Source organism: Mauremys mutica, chromosome 7 (assembly GCF_020497125.1).
Source record: "Mauremys mutica isolate MM-2020 ecotype Southern chromosome 7, ASM2049712v1, whole genome shotgun sequence".
NCBI classification, from domain to species: domain Eukaryota; kingdom Metazoa; phylum Chordata; order Testudines; family Geoemydidae; genus Mauremys; species Mauremys mutica.
This window is the reverse complement of record NC_059078.1, coordinates 76,611,486-76,628,293: the sequence shown is the minus strand read 5'-3', so window position 1 is coordinate 76,628,293 and position 16,808 is coordinate 76,611,486. Positions and strand designations below refer to the sequence as shown.

The following is a 16,808-nucleotide window of genomic DNA, read 5'->3' as shown; positions in this document are numbered from 1 at the left end:
TGTATGTTTGCGTGTTCTTTAATTGCAGAGGATGAAAATTAATTCACCAACACTGTGAAGAAATTTACAACAACTATTGTTCAAGTCAGCTAGTAAAATCAACCTTTCCCCTACCTTCTCTTTTTCTATTCATATTAGGATAATGTGTTGCTATTATAATACAGATTTAAATCTGTCAGAAGCAAGACGATAACATTGTTTTTAAGTGGACACCAATTTTTATAATGTAATGAAACAGAAGCCTTAATTTGAATGGGGGCAAGGGCCTAACTGGGCATGTGCAGACCCTGCAGGCTTTTATATTTAAATGGAAGCTGCTGGTGCTGCTTTTTGCTGAGCTGGAGAGGGAAAAGAAGCAATCTGAGAAACCCTGCATTTCACATAGTTCCAGAGTAGAAAAACTGACAACCTGCTCAGTACTTAAAACCAGGGAAACTGGGGTTAGTGTTTAAAATTCAGAGCAGAGCTTTTTTGTGACATCTGTTGCTTTTGGAAATTGCTTTTATTTCATCCGATGACTATTCAATCCATTCGAAGGGACATCTCTTGCCCCCCTCAGAACCCCAACTGCACCAGTACTGTGGAGTCCCTCAAGGGTGTCTGGAATGACACAGAAGCTAATGCCTACAAACTGGTGGACCTGCCTCCTGTAGCCCCAACAGTAAGTGTGGCACTAAATTGTTTTTCTGTAGCTAAAAGCTGTAGCAAATAGTTCTGCTGGCAAAAGTTGCCATTAAGGGACATGCACATCTAAGGTGTGTGTGGTCTGCTCACATTTAAAGGTAGCAATGCCCTAACAAACAACATAAAAAGAAACTTAGGAAATGCGATTTTTTTTTTAAAGATTCTTGTAACAATTTTAGAAGCCACTATTATCAGCAGGGTTACACGAGCAGAAGATGAAGTGGAGTACTTAATGTTAAAGTATATTGTAAAACTATCAAACATAGTCCGCTCCTGAATGTGAAACGATTGGCTTAGCAGTTTAAACACAACCACCACTTCTGTGATAACTGTGGGAGGGAAACCCAGGACAGTTCTATAGTAGGCTGTTGGTACCTGAATTACAAGAGCTGCTATTTCGGTCACCTATAATGAAGTCTGGTTGGAGTCTTTCCATGTACTTCCATGATAAGTTCTATCAAAGCCTTTTTTTTTTTTAACATTTGTTAAATTCTAAATAGAAGGAAACTGCTTTTTTTTAAAGTTGGAGGGTGAGGAGGCTCTGTTGCACTGAGATTTCATTGAGGTTTATTCATTTGAGGAAATTAATAAAATGAGAATTTCCTCTGGTGTTGTAGAATTTTTAAAACAACCAAAAACAAAATTAAAAAAAAAAGAAGTAAAAAGCCCTTCATTAGTGCAGCACTCTGGTAAGTCACATTTTGAAAATGTGTCTGCAAACACTAGTAGGAATGGAAGTTCTGTTTGTTTGCTGTTTAAAGCAGCAGAGTATGACATTCTCTTCAGTAGCAATGAGTACGCAAATTATCTGGACCATTTAAAAAACATTAATAGACGGGTTCAAGCTGCAAAATTCAGTTACAGATTTTGTGAGCGCTCGTACCTGGTTTGGCCCAGTATAAAACAGGAGCTGTTTGCATAATTTGTATTCTGAATTAGGTGTTTTGGTTTAGTCCAATCTTTAATAGAGCAGAAAATATCTTCTTATTGATGTACTTATGTAGGAAGAACAAAGTTTGATTATTACTTTTTTTGTAACAAAACTGATGTGCACAATGTTTTAGAGGCCAGTAAGTAGGTAACTTCCCTGTGCCAAGGAGCTTACAAGCTAAATTAGATGGATAATGTGAAAGAGGATAGCAGACCACAGCAAGGAAGGTGAAGAGAAATGAGAGAATACAAGGGGAAAAGGAAAACATGCTCGAGCAAAGTCATGATTTCCAAAAAAAATTCAGACTTCCTCTGCTGAAAGACCTTTAGAAATCAAACCACTTTGCTTAGGTTAAGTTCCTTTATCGTTAAACTTTCAAACAGTTTTTAACTTATACACAGTTCTGCTTAACAGAATGCTGGAGGGACTGCATATGGTTGTCAGGGTTTAGACGGGAATCTGAGATGCAACACTAGTTGCTCAACAGGACAAAAATCATATAGCAGAGAGCCCCACTGCCCACTAGATATTGGGGCTTAGAAGTTGGCATCACCCTGCTGAAACTATAATTGCAATAGGATTACTTTCTTTGCTTCTGCTCCTAACCACAAAGAAAATGCCTATGAAAGCAAGCTCTGAAAACAGATCAAGGAGATGTGAGGAGTAAAAAAAATATGGGGCCTATTGTGATGGCAGAACCTATCGCCGACTTTCAGAATTTCTGCTTTATTTTTCTGGGATGTATAATTTGCTCCAGTATAAAATCATAACACATAATAAATCTGGATGACTAAACCACCCTAAACCACATAGGGAATTCTAGTATCAGCACCCAAATTTGGAGCAAGAAGAAGTGCCAGCTATGTGATGAAAACTTATTTCCAAAATCTGAGGTGTTCTTGGAGCCAGGCTATACTCTGTTAAAAATGAGCACTTCTCTGAACTAGTGAATTCAGTTTTAAGCTAAATTATATCAAGAGCTTAGTTCTTGTTTCCTTTTTTCTTTTCTTGTTTTATCTTGTTATACATACTAAATTAAATGCCAAATTTCTCTAGTACCTCTGAGAGGAGTACTTGCAGAATGCCCTGATTCTGCTCTGTTTACTTCATAAAGCCTTTCCAAATGCTCTGTATAATTCTAAACACTGTGGACCAAACCAGGTCACTTCCATAGAAAATCATGCTGTCATTTAAAAAAAAAAGATATACTTCTCAAATAAAGCCATGTGCACATAACAAGGCTTAACACGTGTTAATGCAGAGAGGGATACTGAAATACATTAAAGTCCCAGGACAATGTCTTGAAGAGTCAGTTTCCCTGTAAGTGAAAATTAGATCTTGCAACATATCACTACTATTAGGAAAGTGTGAAATGTAGAATATCATTTCTTTACACATAGAAAATAAATTTATGAACAAACACTTGCATGTGTATGTCTGTTGCTGCAGACTTCATTCCCAACTTTAGTGGGACTTTTTAATAACAAAAGTCTCCAGGATAAGACTTGTTAAATGTATGAGGTTTTTTTTGTTTGTTTGTTTTTTGTTTGTTTGAGCTGGAAAAGTAGAACTCTCTCTTCTGAAAATAGTTTGTAATTTATTCACTACACTTTTCCTTCTGTGTCACAGAGAAGAAAATGCCAGAGGAGAGTCAGATTTTAGAAGGGTATGTGTCCTTTCATTCATGCAATGAAATTAATTTATTCAAAAGTGAACTGAATTTTTAAAAGCTAACTTTAAAATAACAGCTTCAGAGTCCATCTTGTTAGAAAAATACATGTAAATGCAGTGCAGACTAGTGGTTAGAGCAGGGAACAGGCATCTAGGACTAATACTGTTTCTGCCAAAGACACTCACTGTGACGTGGGGGAACTCACTTAGGGCACAGTTCTGCCTGGTCTTCTGAAGGTAAGTCTCCTTCCATCCTCTTCTCACACACCTTGTGCCCATGTACAGGACTGGACAGGATCCCATTGAAGAGGGCAGGTCCCTCCCCTCCTAGTATCCTCCACAGCGGCAGCTCCAGGCACCAGTGCTCCAAGTGCATGCCTGGGGCAGCAAGCTGCGGGGGGTGCCCTGCTGGTCCCTGCGAGGGCAGCAGTCAGGCTGCCTTCGGCAGCGCGCCTGCGGGAGGTCCGCCAGTCCCATGGATTTGGCAGCAATTCAGTGGCGGTTATGCCGAAGCCGCGGGACCGATGGACCTCCCGCAGGCAAGCCGCCAAATCCATGGGACTGGGGACCTCCCACAGGCACGCCGCCGAAGGCTGCCTGACTGCCGTGCTTGGGGTGGCAAAAAAGCTAGAGCCACCTCTGATCCTCCATGGGTGGTAGCTACCCTGGCTGGCTGAGGTTTGCCCCTCTTCTTCCCCTGCATGAACCAACTGAGCTGGCCAGGCACGGAGGGGTGTGCACATTGCCCCCTTTTCAGGGTAGCCGACCAGCTATTGCATTCATTCCTCAAGGGTTCCTAGAGGAATTCTGCCTTAATTATAACTATTTAGGGCCACTGATATTTAATACAGAACAATAAAGTTCTATATCTTGGTGACCTCCAGCGTCTGGTCTAGAGGAGTGAGGATTTGGACAAACTTGTCTGGCTATCAAGCATTTCCTTTTCTCCCAACCCCCAAAAGTATTCCAAGCCTCAGAAAAGCTTACTGCATATTAACTAACAATATATTTACTTCTGTTTTAGATGTTGTGTTAGAGGAAACTGGCAGGTATCTATTAAGTTCACCCCTCAGAAAAAAAAATGCTGTTCTCCTTGTTTGTATATATATACACACACACACACACTCACACACTCTGTTTTAGGCAGTATGGGTTTGATCCTGTATTCTTTTCACACTCCAAACTTCCATGGAATTCACTAGGAGTTAAGTGTCCAAGGAATATGTGATATGCATTGACATCAGGAAACCCAGACTTATTCCTTTTGTCTAGTGCTTCCACAATGACACACTTAAAACTGCTGGAAAGAAAGGTATGCTAACATGAGGAAACTGTGGAATTCCCTGCCACAAGACTCTACTGAGGCACGGAGCATAATGGGATTTAGAAAAGGATTACACATTTATATGGATAATAAAAATATTTTCCCTTAGGATTATCGTGTACAAGAGATAAAACAGCCTTCCAGCTTCAGGATATAAACCAAATGTTAACTGCTTAGGGTGAGAAGAAAACTTCTTCCATAAACTTACACCTTTCTCTGAAACTTCTGGTAATGGCCACTGCCAGAGGTAGGACAGTAGTCTTTGGCCTGATCCGGTACGGCATTCTCTATATTCCATAGCAAGCAAAAGGTACCTAACAAAGCCTGCAAACCAAATGTGGTATGACTGCCAAAGCTGAAAACCTTGAACAAATTACTGTGTTATTATCCAGGTTTTCATATACTCTTGGGTATTACTGTAAAACTAACCTTCACGTTCACACACATCCCTGAAATGCAGTCTAAACCTAGATGATTTTATTCCAGAGCCCTGTAATGGAGTGGGCTCCCTGCAATCTATTTCATCGATGATTTTCACTATGTCAATGTTGGTGTTACTGAGAGATGTGTAACATTTAATTGTCTAATACAATAGGAAGGAAGCCTGCTTTTTCCCAGTGAATTGTTTCTGCAGATTTAGTACCATGCTAACCCATCCTCAGCACAATGAGCCTGTGCGTATACTGGCACCCAGTGGTACAAAGCCTCAGATGCAAGTGTCTTTATTCCCTTTGCTCTTTGTTGGCTAAAGGAAAGCTGAGGGACATTCTTCACATGGAGGAAGCCCTTAACCTTTAAGCTCACAGTTTTAGTTTCTCCATAAAACACTTGATATTCTGAGCCATGTTATATGAAACAAAAACAGACAATGCTGTTTTTAAAGATATAATATGCAGCATGCTTTGTTGTTGTTTTTTGCCTCCACTATAACCAGGATAGTGAAGGAGTGCTCCATAGAAGAATACGTAAGGGAACAGTGCTATATAGAAACTCAATCTAAATGCCTCCACAGAGTTATGTAGCGTGAACTTCCTATGGCAGTCAAAGGGTAAGGTAGCTGTAACCTTGCTTTGATAAGGATCACAACAATAGTAACTGCATTTTTTTTAAGTACTAATACCTTCAGATGACAATGGGAAACAGAGACTAAACAAGGCCCATGTGCTGTGGAAACAGAATAGAGAAAAGCAATATGAATTGTCTTATTTCTTGATTGTCCCGCTGACCTGATTTCCTTAAGCAGTTTCTCTCCCTCCTCCTCCTCCCCCCGACACCCCATGGCTTCTTTTGACCTATAATTCTATTTAGAAAATCTAGAGCCAGACTCTACTCAGTGATGCAAACATTTAGTTCCCCTACTGATGTCAATGAGATCTATATGTTAACCCAGTGCAGAATTTTGAGCGCTTAGGACCTGATTCAATGCCTTTTAAGTCAATTAAAGTCTTTCCACTCTCTTTTGATAAGGCCCTTACTTTTCAGGAAAAATTACAAAATGAAAAATGTTATAAAAGTAGGCATTATCCTCCTAAAGCATGGCAAAAATTAGATTACGGGATCTGAGCCCCAAACATTGGGAAAATTCAGATTGTAATGTAGATCCAAATTTTGTGACTTGTCCCATCTTAAATTCGTCTCTACCAAAAAAAAAATTATTTTGCCATTTATTATTTGTAGGATTATAATACATATACTTGTTGTTAAGCCTTCACATTTACTTTTGGTCCTGAGTGATTTCCTTCCTAGATGATTTGTTTCCAAACTTGTATTTTCCTTTAAATATCCTTTCTCTCTAATTGGACTTTACTTATTCATTTTATATGATTGCTTTTGTATTTAATCCTGGCTCATAGTTATTCATTATCTTAATTCAAATCAAAGGCATTATTGCAATTTGTTCTTTTTAACCATGACAAGTTCCCTCAGTTCTTGCACTTCTATTATCGTGACCAAGGTCTGTGTAAAAAGACAAGTACAGGCATACACCACAGAAAAATAGAGAACTTGTTTTTCATACAGAATACCTTAATCAGATCTGTGTATTATAACAATTAAAAATGTTCCAATCTCAGTTTTACTGTGTTAGAAAAGCAGAGCTATTTTCTCCTGTAAAATAATTTGAACGCAGACCCCTATTATTGATACAGTATTTTGTGTTACTGTACTTTCTGAGGGCCAAATTATGCAATCCCTACTTGGGCAAAATGCCCCTTTATAGTTCTGTGTTATGTGGATGAGTCATACTTGTAGAAACCTAAACTGTGAATTTCTCAACTCTTATTCAATTAAACTGTCAACCTTAATGTAATAATATTTTTCCCTACATATAATCTGCCACAACCATGCCCTTCCCATCTTCCTCCTCAGACAACTTGCCATATGTTTAAATCCCATTAATGTAGAAACACCAAGGAATGTGGCTTACTGACTAGTCTAGCTGCAGGCAGGTCCTCTATAAATGAACAGTGATAATCACATTTGAAATTCCACTGGCTGTCACTTACACCAGTTTAAATTCAAACTATCCCCATTAACGCTAGCTGACCCAGCCAACCTCACAGGGCTAAATGAGAATAGAAGGTAGCCCCATTATCTGAGAATTTGGATGACTTTCAAAATAATTGGGATGCCACTGACACTAAAGGGTACCACTGTAGCAATGAGTGCCAGGTTGTAGAAGGAAACTAGAGGGAGAGACTGTGCGATAAAGTCAGGGGTCAAGAAGGAATTTTCCTCCAGGGCAGATTGGCAGAAGCCCTGGGGGGCAGTTTCGCCTTCCTCTGCAGCGTGGAGCACGGGTCACTTGCTGGAAGATTCTCTGCACCTTGAAGTCTTTAAACCATGATTTGAGGACTTCAATGGCTCAGACACAGGTTTGATACAGGAGTGGATGGGTGAAATTCTGTGGCCTGCATTGTGCAGGAGGTCAGACTAGATGATCATAATGGTCCCTTCTGACCTTAAAGTCTATGAGTCTATGAGGGGCTGGCCTCAGCCCAACTCCAATTAAGGTTGCCAGCTGACCTCTTTTTAACCAGCCTGGCCAGTTTTTCTCTCCAGTTGCTGTACTAGGGTTTTTTCAAATTACTTGCAAGTTTCAAGTGAACCCTCCTCCCAGCACATTGCAACTGGCAATCATAGCTGCATGCACATGGAGGGATGCCAGCAGCTGCTTCCACTACAGCCCACAGGTCACATAGCATATGTCTACACTGCAATGTAAGACCAGGGTTAAGGGGACCCAGGGCTGGAGCATCTACACTGATTGTAAACCCTAGGTTAAGAATTGTCTAGCCCAGGCTTGAACCTAGGGTTCTGGCATTCACACTACAGCGCACATACCTGAGTCAAATCAACCATATCCGAGACGCCCTAGTGTCCTCCCGAAATGTGGCCACTCTAGTCCTTTGACTGGGGTGCACTGTAGGAAAACTTCGCAGTCCTCCCCACACATTACAGGAGGTTTGACCAGCCCGCCAGCACACCCTGCTGAGGAGTCATTGTGGTCTGCATGCTTTCAGTTAATGGAGGCAACAACCTGGAGTAGGCATCTTTTGAAGAACTTCTGTTGCTTGTGCATTCATCTTGTGCCAGGAAACAACATTAAACCATTGTCAGGCAGGTGAGCTGCTGCTACCACACAAAAATACCAGTAACAAGAGAACCTTAAAGAAAAAAGTGCATGGACAAGTGCAAACAATGAAGCCATGTACAATACAGAAACCCCCCTACTGTTGACTGTCCCCTGCATTCTCCTTTCCCCATTTGCCATGCACGTGGCACTGGGCAGGAGAGGGGGGGACTCAACTGCATGGGCCACCCAAGCTGTTTTCCAAGCTGTTTCTGGACTGCATCATAGTACCACTGAGGGGCACGGACCATGATGTGGGTAATGCATCAGCTCCTGCTGCTCTTGTGGCCAGTAGTGATATGAGCCACTCAAGAAATCCTTTCTGCTAAGCTCTGTCCTCCTCCCTTAGCCACTGTTCCTGTTTCAGGAACTGTGAAGCAAGTGCCCATCCTGTGCTGAAACCCTGTCCTCAAACTGTGCAGCCAGCGTGCCTTTCCTCTGGCTGTAACTCCCTTTGTCTTTGGTACTGGACCTTTGGTATGTTGGCCCTGTCCAGAACTTCAACCATAAGTTCATCATTGAAATGCTTCCTCTTGGAACAGTCCATGAAGGTACCTTGGGACAAGCTTGCACTGAACTGTGGGTGAGCTGTGGAGATGCTACATCCAGGAGAGGTTGAGTGGCCTGGAACAGGACAAGACACAGAGGATTATAGCCTAAACATAGCCCAGAGAAGGAGCACAGACCATGTCCCTGTGAAACTTCAAGGACATAAAATGAACTTTAATAGATTCTGAGAGGGGTGCTTCAGACCACAGAAGCTCCCTGGACATGGCCTGATTAGTCACAGCGAAATAAGTGCAGAGACAATGGTAAGTTTAAAAATTCAAAGCTGTTTTCTTTTCCCCTAAAAATTACAGAACTACTTGGGGTTGGGCGGCGGGAAGGAGTAGGTGGCCGTGTCACAAAAGCTTTTTCTGTCATTTTAGGCCTTCCACATTTTGGAGGACTTCACAGTTTTTGTGGTGCCCAGTTGGCAAAGGGAGATGTTATTCCAAGCTGCTGGTGGGAAATCTGCAATGTATGCAACCAAAGTATTCAAACGTAAAGTGACTGATCAGCACATCTATGGGTGGAGTGGGTCAGTCAGCTACTAAGGAGGCCTTGGAAAATAAGCCTTTCCCTGAAATGTGACTAACTATCTGGAGTTCCTGCTTCAGGACATGATTGCAGATATCTACACACAGGGTTGGGTCAGAGGGAATCAACAGGATGCTGCGTTAGCATCCACATGGCCTAGCCTGTTATGACTGCATGAAAACACGCAAAACTCCATAGCCATCCTCTTTACATCCCCTCCTCCCCGGCACATTTCTGGACAAAATTTCAACCCCCTGTCAAATTTGGGACAAATGATTTTGTCATCTATGGACTATATTTAACTAACATGGACTAGATTTGTAAATAGAATACACTGCCCCTTCCCCCAGTTCACTGTTTCCATGTGGTTTGTTACACTGCTGAGTGGTTACAGAGCGGCGTACATACAGGCATGGCAATGTAAGGTTACTGTTTTTAAGAAACAGGAATGCCCTAGCAAAAGTCTGTGCCTTCCCAGTAAAAATTCACTTTCAAGGTGTATTTACTGTTTGCACTTCCTGGTCACCATTTTACACTCCTCGGAGTGGCAGGCAGGGCCGGCTCCAGACCCCAGCGCGGCAAGCACGCGCGTGGGGTGGCCCTTTCCCGGGGGGGTGGCAGGCTGGGCTGGCGGACCTGCCGCAGTCATGCCTGCGGGAGGTCCACTGGAGCCCCGGGACGACCGGACCTGCCGCAGGCATGACTGCGGAGGGGGCGCTTGTCCCGCGGCTCAGCTGGACCTCCAGCAGGCATGCCTGCGGCAGCTCAAGCGGAGCAGCCGGACCTGCAAACCGTCCGCAGCCGCGGGAGGTCCAGCCAAGCCGCGCGACCAGCGGGCCCTCCGCAGTCATGCCCGCGGGAGGTCCACTGCTCCCGGGGCTCCGGGGCACCTCCCGCGCATGACTGCTTGGGGCGGCCAAATAGGTAGAGCCGCCCCTGGTGGCAGGGGGGAAGCCAAGGCACTGATCTACAATCCGCCACTAGAGAGAGACGCTGCTAGCTGGGGCTTCTAATAACTTTGGCCTTGGGTCCTTTGGGGGGCATCAAACAGCTCCTCTGAGTACAGCCCCATGATGTGCTGCTACTGCTTCTGTATCAAAGCCTCCTCTGGATCCAGTTTCAACAGTCATTGAGGCCAGTCATTTTGCTGGCCTCACTCTGCACCTGCCGCTGGCTCTCATCAGTCCCCTTGCTGGATTCTGGGGCCAGCAGAGTGCCATCCCATATGGGTAGGTTAGCATGCACCAGCATTGGCTCTATGCAGTACCCAGTCAAACTCCTAAAATGGGCATGCTGTCCGCAAGTTGCCTGAGGTGCAGGTCTTGTCCCTGGTTTTCCTGTACGCAGTCTTCAGCTGCTTAATCTGCTCCTTGCACTGGTCACCATTCCAGAAAATTTCCAATGCTGCCAGCTTTTTTGCTATTTGCTGGTATGCATGATCATTCTTGGTATTCTTACTAAAGTCCACTGTTTTGCTGGCCTCGTACCAGAGATTTACCAAAATCTGGCTGTGCTCCCACAAACAGGAAGCAGTGCGCTTTCCAAAAGACTTCTGTTCCGTCTCCACTGCAAACACAGATGGCTCTGAGGTGTTTGCAGCTTGGCAGTCAGAAGGGTTAAATGCTGACTCACCAAACTGCTGCACTACACCAAGGGGGGCTGTTTCCATTTCCCTAGAGTCGATGTCCTCTCTATCCCAAGAATCGCCAAAAGAAATTGGCCCATGGGACTGTGGGATACTTTTGGGGGGCATCCAGAGCATGAGTTCAGTGGGACTGCATCTACACTGAAGAGCAATAGGGCTGAAACGCTGGGTCCCAGTTTGATGCAGGCTTGGACCCGCAGCCCTCACAGAATCCTGTGACCCTAGATCCAAGTGCAAGAGATTTGCATGTAAACAGAAGGAGTTTTAGGTCAAGTCTGAGTCTGAGCTTACAGTGCAGTGTAGGGTATGTCTACACTGCAGTGTACGCCCAGGGTTCAAAATGAGGCTCAAGTCTAACTCCCCCTTCTAACTATCCCAAATTGCCCAAACCCAGGGTCCCAGGACTTCGCAAGGGTGGAAAGTCAAGTCTGCATCAAGCTGGGACCCAGGATTCTAGCCTTATTGCTCTGCAGTGTAGACACGGCCCAATGGGATTCATGCTCTGAATACTCCAAAAGTATCCCACAATCCCATGGGCCTATGTTTTTGTCGTCTGGACAGTCATGTTTGGTGGACGGTTAAGTTTTCCCCCACTTCACCAGGCACAAACTTAGACTTGCCTGGTTGTGGGTGGGCACTAGGAAATCTGGGATATGGGTGGTTGGACACAGGTACGCATAATGCAGTGTAGCCGGGGCGGGAAGGGGAGAGGCACGTATGGGAGTCGGTCCCATGGAGGGGAAGAAGAGAGGGTCAGGTGGGTGCCTGGGAGGGATGGAGGGGGGAGTTGCCTCAGAAGTGGCAACCCCATGTCCTAGCTGCCTCATCCATGGCTGGCCTCCTTTATTAGGATGTCTGCTATCAGTTAGTTCTGGCACAGATAAGGGATGTTAGGATTAGCTGGCAGCTAGTGTTGGCTGGAAGTGGGCCTCTTCCTATCACTCCCTACCCCACATCTTACTTGCCATGAGATGCATGTTGTGTGTTCTGCATTTCTGGGAAGACTGCTATCCCTGCCCCCCCCACACCACACAAAGCTCTATACAACTCCGCTTTCCATCCCTTCTCCCGCATTCTTGGTAGGAGATGCTCCAACTGAGCTGAAACCCTCTTCCATATCCCTCTTAGCAACATTAAACATGACAATTTAGAGACGTTTTCCAGCTGCTTCTACTAGTCTAGGCTGCTCCCGTACTGCACAGGAAATGAACACCCCTCCCCTCTCAATTTGTTGACAATCCTGCAGATGACTGCTGGCAGGGGGAGCTCATACCTTCCTTCCTTTCTCAGGGATTTGCTTGGATCATCTGTATTTACAGCAGGGTCAGCCTACACAGCACCCCCTTCTGTCTCACAGCACCTTCTGGTCCCTTGTTTGTACCCAGATGGAGCACGGATAAGTAAACAATGGTCCCATAATATAGAAGGATCTCTTCCACCCTTCCTGGGCTTAGTTCTTTTATGCTTTCTTACAGAGCACTGATTCTCAAGGTTCCCCACTTCCAGCAGTCTGGCTCTTCACAAGGTAGATCCTTATTTCCAGACTATTTCCTGGCCACCTGCCTGGGGTTTAACCTTGCCACATGCCTCTCTCCCCCTCCTGCAACACTCTTCCCCAGTGGGGTTCTCCTAGCCTTTTATGACTCCTTCCCACTTGGATCTGATAATTGACCCAAGCCATCTGATCCCCAGCTGATCAAGACCGGCATGAAAAGGCTTAGTAAAGTCATGAGGCGGTCATTGATTGGTCACAGGAGAGGCTGTGATCTGGATAGTAGACATCCTGTGCTGGGCCTAGAAGTGGGTGGCTGCATGTCAGCAAGGATCTCAACTGGGCTTTATTCAGGACCAGTGCGATTCTTGCAGTTCAGTAATCATGGCATGTGATAGTATCAGCTAACTCAACTGAATTATGAGTTGTGATGACAGCACCCTCACCATCCCAAAGTTATTGTTCTGCATCTCAGAGTGGGAAAAGCTTGGTTGTGGACAAGAGAACTGAGCTGTTAATCCAGGTGAAACAGGACTGCTCTTTGCTTTTTCCAGAGATCATATTAGTGCGGTCAGAGCTACTACCAAGGCACATGCAGATCAGTGGCAGTAGAATAGGTGCAGAAAGATATTAACTGACTGAGTTTTAGCTCCTTCATCTGCGGGTTGGGGGTCTGATTCTGAATCACAAGGGCATTACCTATAATTATTGTGGTCTCGTTTGACCAGGTGATGTGCGCCTCTTGGACTTGGAAGCCAATATTTTCAATCTGGATATACCATAGTGGACTGAGAACTGGGGGCAAGGCTAGAGGCATCTGTGGTGGCTTGTCCTGGCATCAAGAGTTAAATTCCTTTTGGGGAGGATTAGAATTATTGCAGGGGAATGGATCTCTTGACCTCACATATGCTGAGATGCAAAATACCATTTCCTATATTTAGACATTGACTTGTTTATGTCTGAAAGAGGTTAGGTCCCCATGTAGCACAATTTGGGATTTTCCTGCAGCTAGCCTGGGACTGTGTCTTGCCTATGCCCCTGAATTGTGTTGATCCATTAGGACCATAGAAAGTTACATGCTCAGGGTATGCATGCCAAAGGTGGGCAGGGTGGTGACAGTTTGGGCATCTGTCCCCTTCCATCTTCCACTGCTATCAGGTCACTATGCCTCTTAGCTGTTATCTTATTGTCTAAGTCACAAAGTTGGGGCCATGATAAAAATGGAACTTGTACCTAACACAAATGTTTAAAAAAATGTTTTTTTTTTCAATCCTCCATTTAACCTGTAAGGAACAGTGTTGTTCAACACTACAAGGTAATTAGGTATTGAGGGTATTAGTAATTCAGCACTGGTTATTCAATGGGCAAAACCAGATTTCTACTGTATTAAAGGCTTGAATAAACAAGTGTTTATCAACTGGACTTACCATTTTCACTAAAGCAGTGTAATATTTATTTATTTATTAGAAAACTATCCAATGATTTAAGGAAATAATAGAAATCAAACCTTACCACAGGCTTTGAAATTCTCATAGGGTGAAAATTACCAAGAATACACTTGCTGTTATTTACAGCATTCCTTGAGGTCAAATGCAATAGAGTCCCAGTGTACTTCTGTCAACTATTATGTATTTTGTTTTGGTTTTGTTTGCTTCTTTAGATTTTCCAATCTCTGAAACACTAAACTGGTAGTAAAAACAAAAAACGGCCTTTGACTCAAGCATTGCTGATACAACCATGCCTGGCATGTTTATTTGCAAAAGAGGAATAAAAATAAATGTAATTTGAAAGGGATTAGTTTACTCCAAAATGTTCATTTTCATCCAGCTTTTAACCTCCTTTAACCATCTCATCTCCCAGAGGAATAGCAGATGCTAGCTCATTCAGTGATATACCACTGTGCATTTATGAATTCCTGCTTGCTCTGTAGGAAATGACAGTGCAAGATGTTCCTCATGCCTTCCCTACACTGGATGTTCCAGACCATGCCCACTACACAATTGGAACTGTCATTCTGGTGGTGGGGATCACTGGAACGCTGGGTAACTTCCTGGTCATCTATGCTTTCTGCAGGTACATATACATCGTGTTTGTTCTGTGTGTCTTAAATATTTCTGTGGATAGACTTTAATACTGGTGGGATTGTGTTAAGGAAATGTGATACAGGAACACTATCATTATGATTGTACTAATGCAAACTAATGAGCTGTGCATCAAAGTAACCCAGATCCATGACCTTGTATTTCTTATCTTGCATATGAAATAGGCCTTAATGAAAGGTGAGGTATAATTGGCTGCTGGTGGTTTTGATAGTGCAATTATCCCAAAACAATCTCTCAGAATTTTGTTACAACTCCCTGTGATAGTTAATTCAATCAGGCTTATCCAGGATATTGCATAAATTAAACCTTATTGAATTAAGCTGAATACATTTTTAAAGTGCAATTGTTTGTGTTATTGTGAGATTGTATGCAACTTCTCTAGGTTTATGCTAATGTAATTCCTCTGGATATCAGCCCTTTGAAGGCCTGTTACCTATTCACAGTCTCTTCAAAGGTTCAAACTGGATTCTAGAGACCAGTGGACAAAGAAAGGATGTTGGGATAAATAATCTGGTGGTAAATTGACTCAGGGTTTTTTGTTCAGATCCAGCAAACGGACAGGACTTCTGGTCCACAGAGGGCCCCAATCCTTAGGGAAGGGTTGGAAGGACTTTGGCCTATTAAAGCCCCATAAGGCTGTGAGTGATGAAGTAGAAACCACATGTAAACCTTTGGGTGGGACTTCCAAGGACTGCTCCTTCCAAGGCCCTGTTGAAGGGGTGCTCTCTGGTATACTTTTAGCATGCATGTAGGTTCTTTTATTGTTTTTAATGTTTTCTCTGTAATGCTTTTATCTGAAGAACAAACTGTGCAGGCTCAGAAAGAGCGATGTGATAACTTATAACGGTGGGCAATTACATCGTTATTGGTCTATGAAGACAAAGCAACTAGGTTTGCTTAGACAGCCTCTCTTCTGGTGGGAATAACACTGCAGCCTGGAAATACCCCGGTCAGATGGGATACAGATGCTGATCTCTACCCAAGTGAGATGATGGCTGGGGAGCCTTAAGCCTAGGGGTGCCCTTGATGGACCACAGAAAGGGAAGACAGGTGCAGTTGCCCTGAACTAAGACCCCCCCCCCAACATTTTCGGTTACATTTCATAGACTATAAGGTCAGAAGGGGCCATTTTGTGATCCTCTAGTATGTGTCCTCTGAGGACAAAACTCGTGACCTTCAGATTATGAGACTGATACGTTGCCGACTGAGCTAGGCTGAACAAGAGCATTTATAGCAAATATTCACCCTTCTGTGGTGTTTGGGACTTAGCCTGCCCACCCAGGAAGATGCTAACATACAGCCTAAACAGGGTGGGGGAAGAGTACAGCAGCAGCTGGGAGAAGATTAAAACAGTACTGTGGTCAGGGGTGGCTCTAGGCATTTTGCCGCCCCAAGCACGGCAGGCAGGCTGCCTTCGGCGGCTTGCCTATGGAGGGTCCGCTGGTCCCGCGGCTTCGGTGGACCTCCCACAGGCGTGCCTGCGGGAGGTCCGCAGAAGCTGCGGGACCAGCGGACCCTCCACAGGCAAGCCGCCGAAGGCAGCCTGCCTGCCGCCCTTGCGGCACTGGCAGAGCGCCCCCCGCGGCTTGCCGCCCCAAGCACGCCCTTGGCGTGCTGGGGCCTGGAGCGGCCCTTGACTGTGGTGTGTCCCACTCTGGAAGCGGCAGCTCAGCAGGAAATCTGGCAGCAACAGCTGTGTCTGTGGTAGGGAACAGGTGAGGGGGCTGGCTGTCGTGTCTCTCCCTGGAGCTATCTAAAAATGTTGAGGCGGGTGGGAAGACTAGAGTAGAATTGCAGAGCTGGGGGTGTACTGATACTACACATGCCCACCATTGGTGCTCTATCAGTAGTTGCATAGCAATAACAAACCACCAACTGCCTAAAGGAGTTAGTTTTCTCTAGGAAAACAGAACCTCTTGAGACAGCCTTATAATGCATAAAGATTGTCAGGGGCTGGAGGGGAGTGACTGAAATGATGTGTGCCCCTGGGACAGCTCTGAGTTACACTGGGGGCAAAAACGATTATTTGCCCTACACACTCATCCTCCTGGAATGCATCTTCTATGCTACAGCTCTCAGGAGGTGCAACATATTATCTGGCCAATTGTGTCTGAGACTGAAAACTCAGGAAAACAGCTGCAGCGACATTAGATAAAGTGTCACAATTTCAGGAAGAATAAAAAATCAGAATCAGAAAGTACTGATATTAAGAACTCTCAATAGCAAATATTTTGTACAAAAACACTAC

General features: G+C 44.3%; 1 protein-coding gene across 1 annotated transcript in view; it reads left to right on the top strand.

The window, feature by feature from the left end:
- Positions 1 to 354: 354 nt before the first annotated feature.
- OPN4 (opsin 4) overlaps positions 355 to 16,808 on the top strand; it is a 43,525-nt gene continuing 27,071 nt past the window's right edge. Inside the window, exons 1-2 of the mRNA XM_045024487.1 lie at positions 355 to 661; positions 14,389 to 14,531. Coding sequence (XP_044880422.1) covers positions 515 to 661; positions 14,389 to 14,531 — 290 coding nt within the window. The 5' untranslated portion in view covers positions 355 to 514. The remainder of the gene's footprint in view (positions 662 to 14,388; positions 14,532 to 16,808) is intronic.